This window comes from Martes martes (genome assembly GCF_963455335.1).
Source record: "Martes martes genome assembly, chromosome: 4".
Classification (NCBI taxonomy): Eukaryota; Metazoa; Chordata; class Mammalia; order Carnivora; family Mustelidae; genus Martes; species Martes martes.
Window position 1 is genome coordinate 164,862,231 of NC_137891.1, and position 22,513 is coordinate 164,884,743.

Genomic DNA, 22,513 nt, shown 5'->3' on the forward strand with positions numbered 1-22,513 from the left:
AGTCTGCTTCTCCCTCTCCCTCTGCCTTCCACTCCCCCTGCTTATCCGCTCTCTGTAAAATAAAATAAAATAATTGATACATTCAGTATATACCTAAAAACCGTCCAAGGTCTATTAAAACTAAAATACATCACATAACAGAATCTCATACACTTTAATGAAGTAAAACATTTACATGCTTTTATAATATTTCAGTATTTCAAAGCGTATTATTTTTGAAAGCAGAATAAAATGAAATTTTTAAAAATCATAAAAGTAAAAGTAATTTATGTAATAGTTCCGGAAGCACAATGCCACAGAAGTATGAGGAAACAGTTCCAGCTGTGTCCTATAGTTATACATTCCTGCTATTCTTCCTTCTAATTCCAAAACTTCTGTAACATGGTTATATTATTTATAAAATGAAACTTTTAATTTTCATCTTCTCTCCCTTCTTGCCCACCAGAATCAGCTGATAACTCTTTCTATGAGATAAACAGGATCTGTTCATACCCAGAACCTAATTTTTTATTCAACTCCTTATAGCCAGAAAAAATTGCAATGTTAAAATAATAATTTTAAGAGCTATAAGACTGTACAGATTGACATGTATTTTTTAGCTCTCGATAGCATCAGTAAATTGTAATAATTTCACTCTGTTACTCTTATGAGCTCATTAAACAAAAGATACACCAATTTTACTAATTGCAAAGGAAGGAAATTCTGGCACAGGCTACAACATGGATGAACCTTGAGGATATTATGTTAAGTGAAATAAGCCAGTCATAAAAACATAAACATAGTATGATTCCACTTATATGAGATACCCAGAGTAGTCAAATTCATGGACAGAAAGTAGAAGAGTGGCTGACACAGCTAGAGGGAGGAGGAGTGGGGAGTTACTATTTAAAAGGTATCAGTTTCCGTTTTGCAAGATGGAAAATGTTATGGAGACTGGCTGCACAACAATGCCAGTGTACTTAACATTACTGAATTGTACACTTAAAAATGGCTAAGATCAGGGGCGTCTGGGTGGCTCAGTGGGTTGGGCCGCTGCCTTTGGCTCGGGTTGTGATCTCAGGGTCCTGGGATCGAGTCCCGCATCAGGCTCTCTGCTCAGCAGGGAGCTTGCTTCCCTCTCTCTCTCTCTCTGCCTGCCTCTCTGCCTGCTTGTGATCTCTCTCTGTCAAGTAAATGAATAAAATCTTTAAAAAAAAAAAAATGGCTAAGATCAAGGCACCTGGGTGGCTCAGTGGGTTAAGCCTCTGCCTTTGGCTCAGGTCATAATCTCAGGGTCCTGGGATCGAGCCCCAAACCGGGCTCTCTGCTCAGCAGGAAGCCTGCTTCACCCTCTCTCTCTCTCTGCCCACCTCTCTGCTACTTGTGATCTCTCTATCAAATAAATAAATGAATTAAGAAAATTTTTTTTTAAATAGCTAAGATCTAGGTAGGGGTGCCTGGGTGGCTCAGTCAATAAAGCATCCAACTTTTTGATTTCGGCTCAGGTGATGATCTCAGGGTTGTGAGATCAATCCCCACATCAACCTCACGTGCTGGGGGTGGAGCCTACTTAAGATTCTCTCAAAAAAAAACCTAAGATGGTAAATTTCAGTTTATGTATATTCACAATTAAATATGTTAATAAAAAATTAATATGAAGTTGGGAGAGAGAGAACAAAAAATTACTAGTATCAGGAATGAAAGGTACAGTAGTGACGATTTCACAGAGACTGAAAATAAACAGGGTCACCTGGGTGGCACAGCTGGTTAAGCATCTGCCTTCAGCTCAGGTCATGATCCCAGGGTCCTGGGATTGAGTCCCGCACTGGGGTTGCTGCTCAGAGGGAAGTCTGCTTCTTCCTGTGCCCCTCCCCCTGCTCATGCTCTCGGACACAAACTCTTAAATAAATAAATAAAATCTTTAAAAAATAAAAACAACTTAAGAATAAATTTTTAAAAGCTATGAACTGAATGACAATACATTTAAAAATTATTAAGAACTTTATGGAAATAAATGTGCCAGCTTAGATCTTCACTATCCAACAAAAGGAAGCCACCAGCCACCTATGTCTATTTAAATTAAATTAAAACTTCAGTTCTGCACTCATGACATTTCAAATGCTCAACTGCCACAGTACCTAGTGGCTACTATACTTTAATAGTGTACATACAGAACACTTCCATCATCAGCAAAGTTCCTTTCAGTTATGCTGACTTACAGGAAATGCCTTGAAAAGTGCAAACTGCCAAACCAGACATAGAAGAAAAAGGGTATCTGAACAGCACCAGGCCCAAATAACTTTACTAACAAATTAAATATTTAAAGAAATGTAACACCAATCTTACATGAATTCTTTCAATAAATACAAGAGAAAGGAGTAATTCCTAACTAATTTTATGGGATTAGTATTACTCTGCAATCAGAACCAAAGAAAGACATTACAAGAGAACTTGCAAAGCCTGGGTAGTTCAGTCGGGGAAAGCATGGACTCTTGATTTCCGCTCAGGTCATGATCTCAGCATCCTGGAATCAAACCCTGCATGGGGCCCCAAGCTCAGCATGGAATCTGTTTGTCCCTTCTCCCTCTGCTCCTCCCCAATCAAAATCTCTCTCTCCCTCTCAATAAATAAATAAAATCTTTAACAACAAAAAAAAGGAACTTTATACCAATATCCTTCATAAATATAGATGCTTAAAAGACTAGCATACTTAAAATACTAGCAAACTAAATGAAAATATATAAAACAAATAATACATCAAGACAAAGTAGGATTTAACCCATGTATGCAACGTGGGTTTAGTCCTGAAATAAGTCAGTTCACCACATAACACAATAAGAAAAAACAAAACCATCTCAGTAGATGAAGAGAAATCATTTGACAAAATTTAATATTCATTCATAAAAAAAAATCTTTGAGCAAACAATATAAAGAGAAGAGAAAGTCCTCAGACCAGGGAGTATATCTACAAAGATAATAAAGGTCATTTGGAAACCGGAAAAAAGAATTTTCAGTCATTATAATGTAATAAAAAGTAGAAATACATTTGAAAGAAACAAAGAAAGGATTATTATTCAATAACTTAGGAAGGAATAACTGGCCATCTCCGTGGGGGAAAGCTGTCCATAAATTTATCCACAAACAAAAAATCCAGGCAAAATACTGGAAAGACTATAGATAGATAGATAATAGATACACACACACACACACACACACACACGTATTTATTTATTTATTTTTATTTATATTAAATTTTATAAAACATGTGCAAAATATATAGACTAAGAAGTACAAGATTATTTAGAAACTCAATTAATAATCTAGAAACTATTTAAACATTTAGAGAAGACCTAAATAAGAAAACTGAATATATTTAAGATGTCACTTCTCCCCCAAGTTAATCTACAGATAATGCAATTCCAATCAAAGTCCCTGTGGCTTATCTGTATAAATTTATATGTTAATTCCAAAATATAAATGTAAATGCAAACTTCTACAGACAAAACAATATTTAAGAACAGAGGTGGAGGGCGCCTGGGTGGCTCAGTGGGTTAAAGCCTCTGCCTTCGGCTTAGGTCATGATCTCAGGGTCCTGGGATCGAGTCCCGCATCCGGCTCTCTGCTTGGCGGAGAGCCTGCTTCCTCCTCTCTCTCTGCCTACCTCTCTGCCTATTCATGATCTCTCTCTGTCAAATAAATAAAATAAAAATATTTTTAAAAAAAAGAACAGAGGTGGAATGGGGCACCTGTGTGGCTCAGTCAGTTAAGCATTTGACTTCAGGCTCTGGTTATGATCCCAGGGTGTTGGGATCAATCCCTGCAGTGGGCTCCCTGCTCCCTCTCCCTCGGCCCCTCCCCCTGTTCATTCTCTCTCTCTCTAATAAACAAATAAAATCTTTTAAAAAATGTATCTAGAATAGTAAAACAACTTTGAAAAATATGCCTTAGGATAACTGATTTAATATAAAATTAATCAAGACAGTGCGGTATCAGCCTAAGAACAGACCTATAGATCCACAGAACATAGTGAGCCCAGAAATTGACCCAGCATGCATATCAACTGATTTTCAACAGAAGTACCGAGACAAATCAATAAAAGAATAACCTTTCCAATAAATGGTGCTGAATCAACTAGATACCACACACAAAATTATATATTTGACTCTTACATTACACTATATACAAAAACAAAGTTGAAGTGGACGATGAACCTAATCGCTAAAGCTAAAACCATCAAGTCTCTAGGGGAAAAAAAAGAATAAATATTCATGATCTTGGAATAGGTTTCTTAGAACACAAAGAACACAGACCACAAAAATACAGAAATAATAATAAAATGAGGGTTTTTTTCATCAAAATTAAAAACTGTGCTTTTCAAGGACACCACTGAGGTCATGAAAAGCCAAGCCACGAAATGGATGGATGGATGGATGGATGGATACAAAGAAATTTGCAGACAGATACAGATAGATGGAGATAAATATCCCTACCTATTTCAATCTATTGGTCTATATAACAGGAGACTTGTATCCAAAACATGTAAGAATCCTTACTACCTAATAACAAAAAGACACACAACTGAAGTTAAAATGGGCAATGATTTGAAGAGACACTTCACAAAAGAACATGTAAGAATGACCAATCCACACATTAAAAAGATATGACACATCATTAGCAGGGAAATGCAAATTAAAACCACAATTAGATGCCACTGTCCTTTCCACTAAATTGCCTCAAATTCAAAAGACAAAAAGACCACTTAAATAAAATGGACAAACTCCTTGAAAAATAAAACTTGCCAGAACTGACAAAAGATGAAATATAAAAATAGAAAAACTTAATTTCTACTTGAAAATTTTAATTTATAACTTAAATTCTCACACCAAGAAATCTCCAAGCCTAAATTTCACTGGTGAACTCTAGAAAACATTTAATAAAGCTATAACTCCAAGTATAAACAAACTATCCATTTTAACAAAATATTAACAAATGGAATCCAGGAATATATGAATTACCAGTATTTTTCAGCCATTCCACAAGGTAAACTGGGAATATATTTTTTAAAATGTAGGGCACCTGGGTGGCTCAGGTGGTTAAGCATCTGCCTTCAGCTCAGCTCATGATCCTGGGGTCCTGGGATCAAGTCCTGCCATCAGACTCCCGGCTTAGCGGGAAGCCTGCTTCTCCCTCTCCCCTTACTTCTCCCGCCAGTTCATGCTCTCTCTCTTGAGTAAACAAAACCTTTAAAAAAAATGTAATAAAGCCTAAGTGATACAAACTAACAATAATTCACCCTAAATAACAAAATATGAGAATCAACTAACTGAACTCATAAATTAGTCAATGGTGACAACTACCATGATCATCATTTAATGTAATCCTCTAAATTTTAGCAAAAATAATAAATTATATAATTTGAGCAGTCACTGGAAAAGAGAAATAAAATAATTTCAGTTGATAGGGTTTTGTATGGATAACTACAGATTCAAATTTTACTACTACTATTACTACTACAAATTTTACTACTAGAGGGGTGCCTGGGTGGCTCAGTCGTTAAGTATCTGCCTTTGGCTCAGGTCCTAATCCCAGGGTCCTGAGATGGAGCCCCACATCAGGCTCCCTGCTCAGCGGGAAGCCTGCTTCTCCCTCTCCCACTCTCCCTGCTAGTGTTCTCTCTCATTTCTCTTTCTGTCAAATAAATAAATAAAATCTTTATAAATAAATAAAATACTACTAGATTTAGGGGCGCCTGGGTGGTACAGATGGCTAAGCGGCCGACTCTTGGTTTCCGCTCAGGTCATGATCTCAGGGTCATGAGTTAGAGACCCATTTCAGGCTCAATGCTAGGCAGAGCTTGCTTGAGATCCTCTCTCCCTCTTCCTGTAACCACCCCTCTCCTTAAAAAACTAAAATAACAAAAGATGGGGTACTACCCAGAAATAAACAAACAGCCTAACCAAAAATGTGGGAAAAACCCCAGATATGCGTTATAGAGTAGGTTTGTAGATCACCATGAAAAGGAAATACTACTTGATAAATGGTGGTGAGACAATCTGTCAGCATTATGAAAAAATCAAATTAAGAAACCTTAACCCAAGCTATATAAACAACTAAATCTAAGATAATTCAAGAGCTACATGTGAAAGAGAAAATCAATGACTATTTCAGGAAATAATATGCAAGGTCTTTCTTATCTCAGCCTAGATAAGCTTTTCCAAAAGAAAACTTTTTTTAAAAGCAAACATAAAGGAAAAGACTCATATATTTACTATGATTCAACTGCATTAAAATTAACTTCACCTTATGCAAAAACTTTAAAAACACAAGTCATGAATTGGAAGTTATTTGCAATAACTGTAAGTGATGAATTTTTCTTAAGGATATTTAGAGAGCTTCTTCAATTCAGTTAAGAAAAGACCAAGAACCAAATAGCAAGTGGACAACACATTTAATTAAACAGGTGTTTTGCCAAAGAGGAAACAGAAATGGCTAAAAACATGAAAAAAAATTCAACTAAATTACTAATCAAGGAAATGCAAAGTTTTAAAAAATATTAATTCCATGTTATATCTACCATACTGACAAAATTTGAAAGTCCAATATCATCACGTGTTGGCCAGATGCACAGTGAAAAAAACTCTGAACACAACAGTATAAGTGAAAATAGATAAACTACTTAGGAAAATAAATTCTGCATTTCTGATTAAGTTGAGAATATACACGGGCTAGGACTGAGCGATCACCGTCCCATATATACTCTTGAACAACGGTAGGTAAACTATGTGTGCATGCCAGATCCAGAAGCCACCTGTTTTTTGAGGCGAGCATTTTTGTACGACCTATGAGCTAAGAATGCTTTTCATATTTTTAAATGGTTAAAAAAAAAACCCAACAACCGAAAGAGAAACATTTCCTGACACATGGAAAATTATGTGAAATTCAAAATTCAGTGTCCACAGTTTTACTGGAAACAGACACATTAATTCCTTTATATACCTGCCAAGAATGCACAGCTGAGTTGTTACAATAGAAACAGTATGACCTATGACTACACTGAGACACAGGTTATGCTTCCATCACAGCAAATTTACTGCAGTGGTAACAATGAGAGCAACATTTTCTGCTAAGCTCATGGAGTAGAGAGGAAGTAACAAGACCTTTCAATACCAGAAACAAAGAAGAGTAATTTTAGACCACTTGCCTAAAATAGCAATCAATGTACTTCCTACAATTTGACTTCCAGGGTCCTAAAATAAAGAAATTGGATCCCAAATATTACAGGTGGGGAATCTTTGAAGTATGTTCATATATGAGGGGAGATCAACCCAACCCAATCCAAGGAACTAGACTGACTGACATTACAACTGTGGTTTGAACAAAAGTTCTTTTTGAAAGGGCTATTTAAAGGTGCCTTTAAAGAGCTCAGTCTTAGGATACTGAATTATACACTTAAAAATAATTAAGATTGGGGGTTGCCTGGATAGCTCCTTTCGTTGAGCAGCCAACTCATGGTGACTCTTGGTTTCAGCTCAGGGTATGATCTCAGGATCCTGGGATTGAGCCCCACCTCCAGCTGTGCGCTCAGCGGGGAGCCTGCTTGATTGAGGTTTTGACCTCCCACTCTCCCTCTGCCCCTCCCAGCCACTCACACAGATGCTCCCTTTCTCTCTCCCTAAATAAATAAATACATAAATAAACCTTTAAAGAAAACAATTGAGATGCTATATTTTATGTTTTTACCGTGATTTTTAAAAATTGTAATGTATTTTTAATGAATAAATACAAATCACTGATAAATGAATGACAGCTATATACAACAGTATAGTCAAGTCTCAGGAATATATAATAAACAGAAAGTGGTAACATATACTGTAGAATTCAAAAACAATACAAAGTCCATAAACAAGCAAAACTAAAGAATATCTTGTTATTAATGTAGAGGTCATAAAAAGTATACAGAAAAGCAAGGAAATAAGCAAAATCCAGGATAATAGCTATTTGGAGAGAAGAACAAAATGGGACTGAAGGATTGGCATGAAGCACAATAATGCACATTTTTTATTTTATTTTTTTAATATTTATTTATTTGACAGAGATCACAAATAGGCAGAGAGGTAGGCAGAGAGAGGAGGAAGCAGGCTCCCTGCTGAGCAGAGAGCCTGATACGGGGCTCGATCCCAGGTCCCTGGGATCATGACCTGAGCTGAAGGCAGAGGCTTAATCCACTAAGCCACCCAGGCTCACCAATGCACATTTTTTAAAAGCTGGGTGGTGAAGCCAAGGGTTTTTATTTTTAATATAGCTCACATTATAAATATTTTGTATTTAATATTTTATAAAAGTATTTTCTACATACTCCAAGAAACTAGGATAGCATATATTCAAAGGGTAAGGAAAACTTTTTTAACCAAGACTGCAAACTGTGATGGTAAAAAGATCAAATTTTTTTATATTAAAAACATTTGTTTAGGGGCACCTGGGTGTCTCAGCTGGTTGAGCAGACTTGGCCTCAGGTCATGATCCCTGAGTCGTGAAATCGAGTCCAGCACCCGGCTCCCTGCTCAGCGGGGAGTCCACTTCTCCCTCTACCTCCTACTTGTGTTCTCTCTCTCTTCTGCATGCTCTCTCTCTCAAATAAATAAATAAAGTCTTAAAAAATTTTTTTGTTTAGGAAAAGATGACACAAACAAAAGGAAACAAAAAAAGGAAATAAAAAACCCCTACTCCATTATTTAAAGAACTGTAGGTCACATATTCTTAAAGTTAAGTTTTCTGAGTGAATGACTATCTTTTTAAAAGTATACCTGAATCTTCTTTCAGATTTATCTTTTACCATGCCTACTATGACTCACCTTAACAACTAATATTACAGTATTAAAAAAGCCTGGCGCGCCTGGGTGGCTGGTCAGTTGAGATTCAGACTCAATTTCAGCTCGGGTCATGATCTCAGGGTCCTGAGATCAAGCCCCACATTGTCGGGGCTCCATGCTCGGCATGGAGTCTGCTTGGGAATCCCTCACTCAATCTCCCACTGCCCCTCCCCTGCTTATGTGTGCACGTGTGCACTCTTGCTAAATAAATAAATACATAAAATCTTTTTAAAAATTTAAATTTAGGGATGTCTGGGTGAATCAGTCTGCCTTCAGCTTGGATCATGACCCTAGGGTCCTGGGGATCAAGTTCTACATCAGGCTCCTTGTTCAGAAGGAAGTCAGCATCTCCCTCTGCCTGCTGCTTCCCGTTTGTTTTCTCTGACAAATAAAGAAAATCTTTAAAAAATATATTTTTTTGAAAATTTTAAAAGACTACAAATTGTCATGAGAAAACTTTAAGATAATGGGCAAAGGATACTTATTTAGTTAACAAATATTTATAATTAGACAATACAGAGGAGCCAGTCCAAATGCTGAACTTATTAAAAACTGCTTAATTCAATTCAACAGGAGTTAGGAAAATGCAGAATAAAGTTAACAATGTGCTATTTCATATCCATCAGATCGCCAAACCTGAAGAAGAACTAAAATATACATTAATAGGATGGGGGGGGTGTTCTTATACATTTCTCATGGAAATGTAAGGCATTCAAATTTTGAAAAGCAGGCAAGCAACATCTATTAAAATTACACATACCTTTACTGAACAATACCCACTCTTCATAATCTATGTATACATATAAAATGGACATTTTTAACCCACATAAGGACATTCTTAAAGGATTTTTAATGCATCATCATTTATTATGGTAAAAAAAAAACCTAAAATAATATCAATGCCTAACAGGGCAAAAGATGACTTGTACATCTAAATCATGGGATATTATAAAGAGTTGGAGCTCTCCCAGTTGAGGTGGAAGAATATCATGAAGTACTCCTAAATGAGAGAAGGTAGGCAGAAAAATCTATGTATATGATGATACCACCTGTTGAACAAAAAATTTTTAAAAAGCTTCAAAACCCTGACATATACTTACCTGTACACATTTATGCAAATAATGATTTTAGAAGCACTGGAGAAAAACATGGAAGACTACCTACAAAGGGTAGGTGGGATGGGGGGATAGGGACAATAATATGGAAAGGAAAAATTGGGGCACCTGGGTGGCTCAGTTGATAAAGCATCTGCCTTTGGCTCAGGTCAAGATCCCAGGGTCCTGGAATGGAGCACCTGTCAGGCTCCCTGCTCAGCAGGGCACCTGCTTCTCCCTCTCCATCTGCCCCTCCCTTCCACTTGTGCTCTCTTTTGTGCTCTCTCTCTCTCTCAAATAAAAAATAAAATCTTTTTTTTTTAAAGCATTAAAAAAAGGAAAGACTAAGAGAGAAAACATTACTTGTAAAAAATCAAAGACAAAACGTTCCTTGTAAAAAATCATATATGATCAGATTCATCAGTCTGTGTTTCTATATTACAGGAAGTAGTTAACGTTACGAAGATCCAAATATAGACCTAAAAGATTAATTTTTTAAAAGTCATCTTCTGGTACATAATAAAATATCCTATGATAGCATTATATATTGTGAAGTCAGGATGTATTTTCCAAATATGGCTGCAACAGCAGCTCCTGTCTACATGGTTTTCTACAATGTGACTTTGACCTTTCTGTCAAGAAGTGAGGTATGAATACTCTTTCCTTCTAAATCTAAGCATGCTTGTGACTGACTTCCTCATAGCCAAAAGAATGTGGTGGAAGTGATGCTATGTGACTTCTGAAGGTAGGTCAGAAAAGATACAGCTTCTGCCTTATTCACTGAACTACTCTTGCTTGGGAGCCTGAGCCACCAACAAAAATGTCTTACTATCCTGAGGCTGCCATGCTATGAGGAAGGCACATAGGAGGCACTCAAGCTGGCAGTCCCAGTTTTTGTGCCCTCAAAGCCCAGACCAGATATGAATGAATGAACTTACAGATTATTCCAAGACCACTAAAGATCAGGAGAGCTAGTTACCTCTCACTATATAGTCTAAAACACCTGTTATCTCTCAAAATATTATCTTAAAAATATCTCTTAAAATATTAACAAACTAATTCCAAAGAGAAAGAAAGTACTCATAGATCCTACTAATGGAAGTTACCTTAATAAACAAAACAAAAATTGCATATTCTCCTTGACTCAGTAACTCTAGATAACAAAACTTATCCGTAAGAACACAAATACCCTTTGATGATTCATCACTTCTATTCTTGGAATTTATTCTACAGAAAAGGATACACTCCCTTTGTCTACTTCAACAAGTAAACAAAAATGTGTATAGGAATACATACTTAAAATGTATAGGAATACATACTTTGTAATAATAAAAAACTGAAAATAATATACACATATATAAAAGAGTAAGTTGGTTAAATTATAATACAGCCTTACAATGAAATACCAAGTAGCCATCAGAAAGGATGGAATAGGCCAAAATCCACTGACATGAAAGACATTTAGGCAGTTGAATGAAAAAAGCAAGAACAGTACCACACGATCCCTATAGACATACAAAAATCCCCACCCATCATCTATAGATGGATATATATTCACAGAAAAAAAGTCTGGAAAGATATATATTAAACTTTTAAAACTGGTTATTTTTAGATTATAGTGAAGACAAAGGCTTTCATTTTCTATTTTCTCATTTTTGTATTATAAAATTGAATGTATTACTTTTATAATCCTAAGAAACAAAGTTGGGTATTTTTTTTTTTAAGAGAATCATGTAACACAGAAAGACTATGAACAGAAAATTAAGAGACCCTGTAAACAAAGTAGAAACCTTTACTGAATAGTAAGTATAAGCTTCTATATGATTCATACATACACAAACCATGGCTATATTTCAACATTAATAACTGTGAGAATAAAATATTTACTAAAAAATAGTAAAACCCTTACAATTAAGATTAATTTGCTGAAGATACTAACAGGGTGATGAGCTCTAAACTAAATCAAATTGTACCATCACATTAATAGGCCCTAATTAAACACTGTTATAGATAAATGCTCTATCTAGACTCAATTACTATCTATCTAAAGACATGACTAGTTTTTTTCTAAAATGGTACTTACAGTTCTCTACAATTTCATCAAAAACTGCACCAGTTTTCTGCTCAAACTGAAAAAGCAAAAAAGGAAAGAAAAAAATAACATTATTGTCACATTCTATCATACTTTCCAGTATCCCTCCTCACTCCCCCAAAAGCTGCAATTCCAACCCGAAGTATACAAATTCACAACATAAACTAAACATTGCCAAACAGAGTAAAATTTAGAATAAAAGAAATCCTTACATGACAGCCCCAAACCCAAAATAAATACATGCCCTCATATAAAAAACTTATTTTTAAATCACTTTTAAGTCACAAAATACATACAGTCATGTATATTTATAATAATAATAATAAAGACAGCCACACTTATGAAAAACTTACTAACACTTAACTGATAACTACATAAAACTTCTAATCAAAATTAAACAGAACAATCAGCATCAAATACGTTTTGCCCTTGGCCAGAAATCTGCCACTCTTCAAATGTAAGCCAAATTTTCAAATTTTCAAATTTCAAATGAAACAGGATGGTTCCTATTTCCATAATGTTACGGCCTAGTACAGAAGCAGAGCCAAGTCTGAGGTAATTTTGGATCTTTAAGACAGAGATCCAGGGGTTGCCTGGGTGGCTCAGTGGGTTGGGCCTCTGCCTTCGGCTCAGGTCATGATCTCGGGGTCCTGGGATCGAGCCCCACATCGGGCTCTCTGCTCAGCATGGAGCCTGCTTCCCTTCCTCTCTCTCTGCCTGCCTCTCCGCCTACTTGTGATCGCTCTCTGTCAAATAAATAAATAAAATATTTAAAAAAAAAAAAAAAAAAGACAGAGATCCAGAGGGGGTGGGGGAAGGGACAGGACTCACTCAGGGGTAAGGCATGCCACTCTTGATCTCTGGGTTTTAAGTTTGAGCCTCATGTTGGGTGTAGAGATTATTTAAAAAAAAAAAAAAAAGGAAAATTTTATCTATCTATCTATCTATCTATCTAACAGAGACCTGGATGAGGGGGGAGCTACAACAAAGGCAACTCTACTCAGAAGCTAAAGACATTCCCATGCTCCATTTTAGTCTGTAAAGTTCTCATCATTTTGGAAAGTGTGAGCATTCCAGCCTCTTGTTTTTCTTCCTACTACTCATCAATAAGGCAAGAACACAAGAAGGCTACTTCTTAATAAACCTTGTCCACTAAAGCCCAGAGTATGTATCCCCATTCAAGAGAGAAACTTCTCAAAAAGAACTGCCTAGACACCTATGTAATTACAGAGGAAACACAACAGCTGGCTGTAGTAATCAATAGTATCTGAAATGTATAAATGTGAAGAGACAACCAATGATCCCAGGTTTCTGAAATAAATTAACTATGTGAAGGACGGGCGCCTGGGTGGCTCAGTGGGTTAAACCTGCTTCTCAGGGTCCTGGGATCAAGCCCTGCATCGGGCTCTCTGCTCAGTGGGGAGGCTGCTTCACCCTCTCTCTCTGCCTGCCTCTCTGCCTACTTGTGATCTCTCTGTCAAATAAATTAAAAAAATCTTAAAAAGAAAAATTAAAAAAAAAAGAAATATGCAAAGGAGAAAGCTCAAGGTGAATAAAGAGAATCACCACTCTAGAAGGAAACAATTAATTTACAGAAAGGAAACTTCTAAGATGCAAAAAAAAAAAAAAAAAAAGAAACAACCATGACAAGGAGACAAGGAACTACTTGGAAACAGGAAAATGACTGCAAAAATTTAAACTTTACTGGAAAGTCTAGTGATAAAGTTCTGTTTCAAAAACAAAAACACAGGGCTCCTGGGTGGCTCAGTCGTTAAGCGTCTGCCCTTGGCTTAGGTCATGATCCCAGCATCCTGAGGTCAAGTCCCACATCGGGCTCCCTGCTTGGCGGGAAACCTGCTTCTCTCTCTCCCACTCTCCCTGCTTATATTCCCTCTCTCACTCGCGCGCTCTCTCTCTCTCTCTCTGTGTCAAATAAATAAAATCTTAAAAAAACAAAAAACAAAAACAAAGTCAAAGAGCTAGAAAAGACAGCCTGTATGATGACATGGAAGGACTGAAGTAGTAGGTCTAGGAGCAATCTCAAAGGCACCCCCACAGGAGAGAATAATGGAAAGGTAAAATAACAAGAAAATTTTCCTCAACAAAAAATACAAACACTTGAGACTGAATGAGCCTACCAAACACCAAAGAGGAGATGGAAAAAAGATATATCCTGGTGAAATTTCAGAATTCCAAAAGAAAAGAGCAGAGGAGTAAAAAAAGATTATAGTGTAGGTGATTGATAAAACACATTTAACATAACTGAACTCAACTACATAAACATGAAAAAGAATGGAAAGAAATAGTGAAGGCCACTCCACCTACCAACTACCCAACGAGTTATGTCCCAGAATAAAAAAGAGAAATGGGACATGTGACTCGGCAAGCCAAAAAATCAAAGTTCTTGTCTGCACAAAAGGGGATCTAAGGATTTAAAGATAAGATAAATTTTGTACAATACTGCCCCTATACACTTTGCATACACAACAGAAGAAACCACAATCTTGCTCAAGGATATAAGAAAAGATAAAACATAGTACTGACACTACCCATGGTGACATGTCTATACTTTATGGGTAAATTAGAGGGATTTTCTAAGGTAAACTGGACTATATACCATTTATATATAATTATATGAGCTGATTATAAAACCTAAGCGAGGGGCGCCTGGATGGCTCAGTGGATTAAAGCTTCTGCCTTTAGCTCACGTCATGATCCCAGGGTCCTGGGATGGAGCCCCGCATTGGGCTCTCTGCTCAGCAGGGAGCCTGCTTCCTCCTCTCTCTCTGCCTACTTGTGACCTCTGTCAAATGAATAAATAAAATCTTAAAAACAAACAAACAAACAAACAAAAAACCTAAGCGATAATATAGTATTGTGACTTAGTCTCCTAACTAAAACCGTGTTCTGTAAGAAACAACAATCAAGCTGATATCACACTTCTCTGCAAGCTGGAACACAAAAGCTCAATGATTTTGAAGTTCTAAGAGGAAAAAAAAAAACTTATACCATACAAATTTTATTATGAAAAATACTTAACAAAATGGATTAAAATTATACTAGACAAAAGAAACAGGAGCAACTAATTATGATTCAGAAGAAATAAAAAGATCTAGATGGGAAGAACATAAGAAGACACTTCAGAAGACACTTGCTTGTTTGGCAAAAATTCTACGATTCAATTTTCTTCTCTACAGCTCAAAACAAAAACTGTTTTCTTACCTCTCTTTCCCTCCCTCCCAAATAGAAAATAAAAACAAAGACAAAGACTAAAAATATTGCCACTGATGTCAAACAACTAACAAGTTTGTTTATAATATACAGTATCATCCACAAAGCGCCCCCCCCACTTTTTTGACACTGGTAAACATTTCAAAACCATAGGGACAAAATGGATTAGTGCCTGCCTAAAGCTGAAGGGAGTAGGAAGAGTAGGAATGCTTTTTCTTTCTTTTCTTTTTTTCATTGTAGTATAGTTGACACACAGTGTTAGTTTCAGGTGTACAACACAGTGATACAACAATTCTCTATGTTATACATTATGCTATGCTCACCAGAAGTGTTGCTACCACATATCACTAATATGACATGATTAAAATACCACTGACTATATTCCTTATGCTGTACCCTTCATCCCCATAACCTCCTCATTTCCTTACTGGAAGCCTGTACCTCCCATTCCCCTTGACTGCTTTTTGCCCAGCACCACACCCTCTGACAACCACCAGTTTGTTCTCCGTACTTATGGGTCTGGTTCTCCTTTTTGCTTATTCATTTGCTTTATGAGATACCACACACAAGTGAAATCACTTTGTTTTTGTCTTTCTCTGGCTTATTTCACTTAGCCTAATAATACTCTCCAGGGCCATGCATGTTGTCACAATAGGCAAGATCTCCCTCTATTTTCTATGGTTGATTAATATTCCATTGTGTACATATACCACGTTTTCTTCATCCATTCATCCAGCGATGGACATTAAGGTTGCTCCATATCTTGGCTACTGTAAATAATGCCACAATAAACAAGGTTGCATGTACCTCCTCAATGAGTGTTTTCATTTTCTCTGGGTAAAGACCCAGTAGTGGAATTACTGGATCATACAGTATTTCTATTTTTAGTTTTTTGAGGAACCTCTATACAGATGCTTTCCTGTGGCTGTACAACTTATATTCCCAACAGTGCATAAGGGTTCCTTTTGCTCTACATCCTCACCAACACCTGTTTCTTGTGTTACTTCTGCCATTCTGACAGATGTGAGGTGATATCTCATTGTGATCTTGCTTTCTATCTCCCCAAAGATTAGTGATGTTGCACATCTTTTCATGAGTCTGGTTAGCCATCTCTACATCTTCTTTGGGAAAATGTATGTTCAGATCCTCTGTCCATTTTTAATCAAATTATTTGGTTCTTTTTCATGTTGTATAAGTTCATTACATGTGTGAGATATTAACCCTTTTATCAGGTTTATCATTTGCAAATATCTTCTCCCATTCACTAGGTTGCCTTTCCATTTTATTGGTTTCCTTCACTGTGCAAAAGCTTTTCATTTTGGTATATTTTATTTTTGCTATTATTTCCCTTGCCTGAAGAGACATATCTAGAAAAATGCTGCTATGGTCAAAGTCAAAGAAATTACTGTTTATATTTTCTTCTAGGAGCTTTACGGTTTCAGGTCTCACATTTAGGTCCTTAATGCATTTTGAAATTATTTTTTTTGTATATGGCGTAAGAAAGTGGTCCAGTTTCATTTTTTGTATGTAGCTGTCCAGTTTTTCCTACCATTTACTGAGAAGACTGTTTTTTCCCTTCTTAACCGCCTTTGTCATAGACTAATTGACCATATAAACATGGGCTTATTTCTGGGCTTTCTATTCTGCTCCACTAATCTATGTGTCTAGATCTATTTGTCTAGATGTGGTACCTAGACACACAGATACTAGATACCACAGTACTGGTACTGTACCAGTACTATACTTTTTTATTACAGCTTTGTAGTCAATATGGATACAGGACTTCTCGGTGATGAAATGTTCTTAAACTGTGATAGCACAACAATGAAAATATTAAAAACTACTGAACTGTGTGGCTGCTCAACAATGTGCAAGCAGGTAACACTAAAAATACTCTCAATTAAATGACAGGCAAGACTCCAGAACACCTGTTTCACCTATAATCTCAACAACTGGGTGACAAAAACTTGTAAGTAACACTTAGTTTGGTGATGATATAATGGTTTTATGAACCATGTTTGAGTGCTTCTTGTCCAACCTGTACATTTATAAATAGGAAATTAGTATAAGCAGTTTTTATAAATTTAGCTATGAAATTAATGTTCTACTAGTCATCCCTCACATTTCATATAGATTTAACTGAATTTAAAAGCCAACCCAATTTAATTTTTAAGAGTCTGTAATAATTATTGTGTATATGCAGGGATTTTCTCAATACTATGAAACCAAAAGTAAAAATTTTTTAAATAAACAAGTGTGGATACTGATTTAAGACAAAAAATACCAGTTCATTTTTAATTGTAGAAATAGTCTCATGGGTCCTACCCATTAACTTCAAATCATGTAAATGTTACATGCATAAACTTATAAAATAAAACTTACAACTTTAAAAAGTATGACAGCACAAAGTTAAGAGCATGGGCTCCAGTCTTAGGTCACATGAGTCTGAATCCAACTCTGGCCACTTATCAGATAAACAACATTTAGACTTAAATTTCCTCATCCATAACATATAAAAATAGTGATACCTACTACCCAGGATTGTCCGGATGATTAAATGAATATATTAAGCATGGTGCTTAGCAAACTGTAAATTCACAATAAATGCAAGCTATAATTATCACACTACTAAAAGATATCTTCCCTTGCTTTAAAAATCAGGGTTCACTACAACATTTCATTTGTAAAATATATCTACTGCTTAAAATAAAAGGAAAGCTCCAGGCAAATGACTCACCCCCTGTATTGCAAAAATTAAGCACTGGGGATAAAGTACATTTTTAGTTATAAAACAAAACACTGGAAGAAGGAAAAAAAAAATCCAAATATACTGTGAATTGGTAGCATTACCACCCACACCCACCTGAAAAGAAAAAATAAAAACCACAATTAGAAATTTATTGGATCTTGGGGTAAGTTTTTTTTTATAAAGATTCTACTTATTGGGGCACCTGGGTGGCTCAGCAGGTTAAGCATCTGCCTTCTGCTCAGGTCATGATCCCAGTCCCACATCAGACTCCTTGCCAAGCAGGGAGCCTGCTTCTCCCTCTCCCTCTACCTGCCACCCACCCCTGCTTGTACGTTCTCGCTCTGTCAAATAAATAATTAAGTAGAGACTGAAAACTGTCAAATGTGCTTCATTTTCTTCCTCTTTTCTAAAACATGATCTTTTCATGACTGGCCCCTTTTTCCTTTTAGTCACAGCCCCAACACCCTAGAAGTCAAACGAGAACTCTCAAAATTAGGGTGTTCCCCTATTCCCTTCAACTGATCAATAGTAAGAACCTTCATTTCTATTTCTGAAACATCTTGGTGTTTCAGATAAATCTCTACCAGGATGAGCTAACCTATACAAGAAGTCTGGAACTGTTCCTTAATTTAAGATCTAAAGGATGATTACCAAGAATTAAAACAGGTGAAAAGGTAGAAGAGAAGATTAAAGAAAAGAACAGCAAATGTAAAGGTTCTTAGTAGGAGCAAGAATAGAAAATTCAAGAAATAGAAACTCTAGGCAAATTAGAATTCTGTGAGTAAAGCAGGCCAGTCTGTAAGATAAAACTAATGCCAACTCATGGGCCAAACACCACAGGGCATTCTTCACAGATGAGGTGACCACACCCCACTTAACCGATGGTATCGTTGTTTACGACTATCATATCCATTTAGTTATTAATGTGCTCCTCTTCACTCTCAAAACTGTCTTAGTTTCTCAGTTTGGTCACCCTAAATATTAGTGTTTAGATAATGGTCTTTACCTTAAGAAAAAACACTGGAAGAGATGTCAGGAAATAATTCCTCATGCTATGGAGTGAAAGTAATTTCTCACTCCTACCCAAATTTCTAATCATACCACTCTCCTATTATTTTTCTACCTACTGGTAATGACATCTACCTGATGAAACCCCACTGCTTCTTCAAAGTGTAGTTCTTCAAGGAAGCCTCGCCTGATAACCCACTGAGGCACATTTAACTTACGTATATGTCAGTATCACTTTCTAGATAAAACTTTTTTCATCCTGGGATACCTACAGGCCCTAATATATTGTATTGTGCTTATTGTAATGCATTAGTGTTATCTCGTATATTAACCAAATGCCGTTAATTTTGCATTTCTCAATATTTATTATGTGAAATCTGCAAGATACATTACAATAGAAAGATTTCTGTGATCAAATAAATACGAGAAATACAAATCTTTTCTCAGTGATTAACATCAGCATCAAAGGTTTGTATGTTTCATTTTTTTTAAAAAAGATTTTATTTATTTATTTGACAGAGAGAGAGATCACAAGTAGTCAGAGAGGCAGGCAGAGAGAGAGGAAGAAGCAGGCTCCCTGCCAAGGAGAGAGCCCGATGCGGGGCTCGATCCCAGGACCCTGAGATCATGACCTGAGCCGAAGGCAGAGGCTTTAACCCACTGAGCCACCCAGGCGCCCCGGTTTGTATGTTTCTAACGAACTTTAACACAAGGTCATTTTTTAATATAGAAGTATACTCCAAAATAATATTTTTGAGGTTTTCTTTAAATAATCTTGCCATTTGGGTACTTGGGTGGCTCAGTCAGTTAAGCATCTGACTCTTGATTTCAGCTCAAGTCATGATCCCAGGGTCATGAGATCAAGCCCTACAACAGGCTCTGCACTAGGCAAGGAGCCTGCTTAAGATTCTTTCTCTCTCGGGGCACCTGGGTGGCTCAGTGGGTTAAGCCTCTGCTCTTCAGCTCAGGCCATGATCCCAGGGTCTTGGGATCGAGCCCCACATCAGGCTCTCTCCTCTGCAGGGAGCCTGCTTCCTCCTCTCTCTCTCCGCCTGCCTCTCTGCCTACTTGTGATCTCTGTCAAATAAATAAATATGATCTTTAAAAAAAAAATCTACTCTAAACAAATAAGTAAAAATATTCTGAAAATTTAAAAATATATAATATTATCTAAGAACTTACAAAAATTTTCAGACAGTAAACAGATAATATACCATTTTGACAAAAGAAAAAAATTTCATACTATGAAGAATATAATTTCCTCACAAAAGACGGAGGGTGGGGGAGTAAGAGGTAACTAGATAAAACAATTATCAAGGACATCTGGAAAAATAAAGCTAAAAAGAACATCAAAGAAAATACTGAATTATAATATTAACAAGGAGAAAAGTATGCCCTATCATATAGCAAAGGTACAATAACTCAAGTATGGGGTATGGGCATGAAAATTAGTAGATTAATGAAACAGAATAGAAAACACAAAGTTCAAGGTTTACTTAAGAGTTAGAATATGAAAAAAAAAAAAGGAGAGAATATGACCAGTAATCACTTAAGATGAGAAAATTTGGATCACCACCTCACACTTTACAACAAAATAAATGCCAAACAGATTAAAAACAAATTGAAAAAACAAACACTAGAAGATAGGAAAGTCATATAACCAGAAACAGAAACAAGTTCTCATGAGAAAGATTAATGGACTTGATCACATTTAAAATAGAAACTGGAAATCCTTAAGGACAATCTAGGGTAAAAGTTTATATTAAAAACATTACAATGTCAATAACCTACTTATAAAGCAGTCTTAGAATCCATTGAAGAATACCAACCAAACTCTTCCCACCATCTTTCCATGCCGCAATAATGCTGTACATGAATGTCCTGACAGATGCTCTCAAACGAATTAACAATGCTGAAAAGAGGGGCACCTGGGTGGCTCAGTATGTTAAGTGTTAAGTGTCCGACTCTTGATTTCGGCTCAGGTCATGATCTCAGAGTTGTGAGATAGAACCCCCTGTCGGCAAGGGGTCTGTTTAAGATTCTCTTTCGCCACCCACCTCATCTGCAAATCCCCAACATGGGTACATGTGCACGCTCTCTCTTAAAAATGAAAAAAATTTGTAAAATGCAGAAAAAAAGAGGGAAACACTGGGCTCTTATTAGGGGACACTCCAAAGTCATCCTCCCATTTCCAACTGTGATGATGAAGCATAGTTAACATTGGCAAATTTGAAACCACTGATGATCACAGAGCTGGGAAAATTGTGAACCTCATGGGCAGGTTAAAAAAGTGCGGAGTGATCAACCCTAGATTTGATGTACAACTCAAAGATCTAGAAAACTGGCAGAATAATCTGCCCCCATGCCACCAACGTGGTTTCACTGTACTGACAACTTCAGCTAGCATTATGGACCATGAAGAAGCACAACAAAAAGACAGAAGGAAAACCCTGGGACTCTTTTTCTAGGGATGTAATACAGGCCTACAAATAAAATGTCTTAATGGAAAAAAAAAGAAATAACATCCCCCCCCACCACCAAAAAAGGCTACAGACCAGAAATAAGCACAAAACTTACTCAATCTCACCTGAAAAAATTAAAATGACATACCATTTTCTCTCAGACTAGCAAAAATACAAATAGAGATAAAAATTCCCCTCTTTTTTTAAAACCTAAATATATCTAGGGAATTTCTCAGTGAACAGATCTATCTGTTTAGGGGCACTGGGGTGGCTCAGTTAAGGGTCTGCCCTCAGATCAGGTCATGATCCCAGGGTCCTGGGATTGAGCCCCATGTTGGGCTTAATGTTCAGTGGGGAGCCTGCTTCTCTCTCTCCCTCTGCTACTCCCCATGCTTGCTTATGCATGATCTCTCTGTCAAATAAATAAATAAAATCTTAAAAGAAAAAAAATCTATCCAATTCACTCTAGCGGCCACATAATCTTTTATTATATTATGTTGATGTACATGTAGGTTGTTTCCAGCCTGTTTTGCAATACAGTATTATTTATAGTTGTCATACTTGTACATATAAACGGGCTTACATATGTGAACGTATATGTTTGTGTGTGTGTGTGTGTGTGTGTGTGTATAAAATCAATTCCTAAAAATGGAATCAAGAGGTTAAAGGGCATAGGTGAGGAAACTCTTTTTGCCACAGGTCCTGTCCCCGTGCATTAATAGAAACACCTTTTTGCCAGAAAAAAAGGTGATGGGGCAGAGGTGAATATATATTTTTGATAGACGTTACTAAATTGCCCACCAAAAGCATTTCACCAATATATACAGAAACCAATAGGCGGAATTTCTGTTTTGTTTTTTTAGGGGTTTTTTTTTTTTTTGAAAATTTTATTTCTTTATTTGTCAGAGAGAGAGAAAGAACAAGTGAGCACAAACAGGGAGAGCAGCAGGCAGAGGGAGAAGCAGGCTCCCCACCGAGCCAGGAGCCTGATGTGGGACTCAATCCCAGGACCCCGGGATCACAACCTA

General features: G+C 36.6%; 1 protein-coding gene across 2 annotated transcripts in view; it reads right to left on the reverse strand.

The window, feature by feature from the left end:
- The window catches only part of ZMYM4 (zinc finger MYM-type containing 4), a 146,926-nt gene that overhangs the window by 66,272 nt on the left and 58,141 nt on the right, over positions 1–22,513 (reverse strand). For both annotated transcript variants that reach the window (XM_080800227.1, XM_080800226.1), the window contains exon 2: positions 12,027–12,072. In XM_080800227.1, coding sequence (XP_080656353.1) covers positions 12,027–12,072 — 46 coding nt within the window. The remainder of the gene's footprint in view (positions 1–12,026; positions 12,073–22,513) is intronic.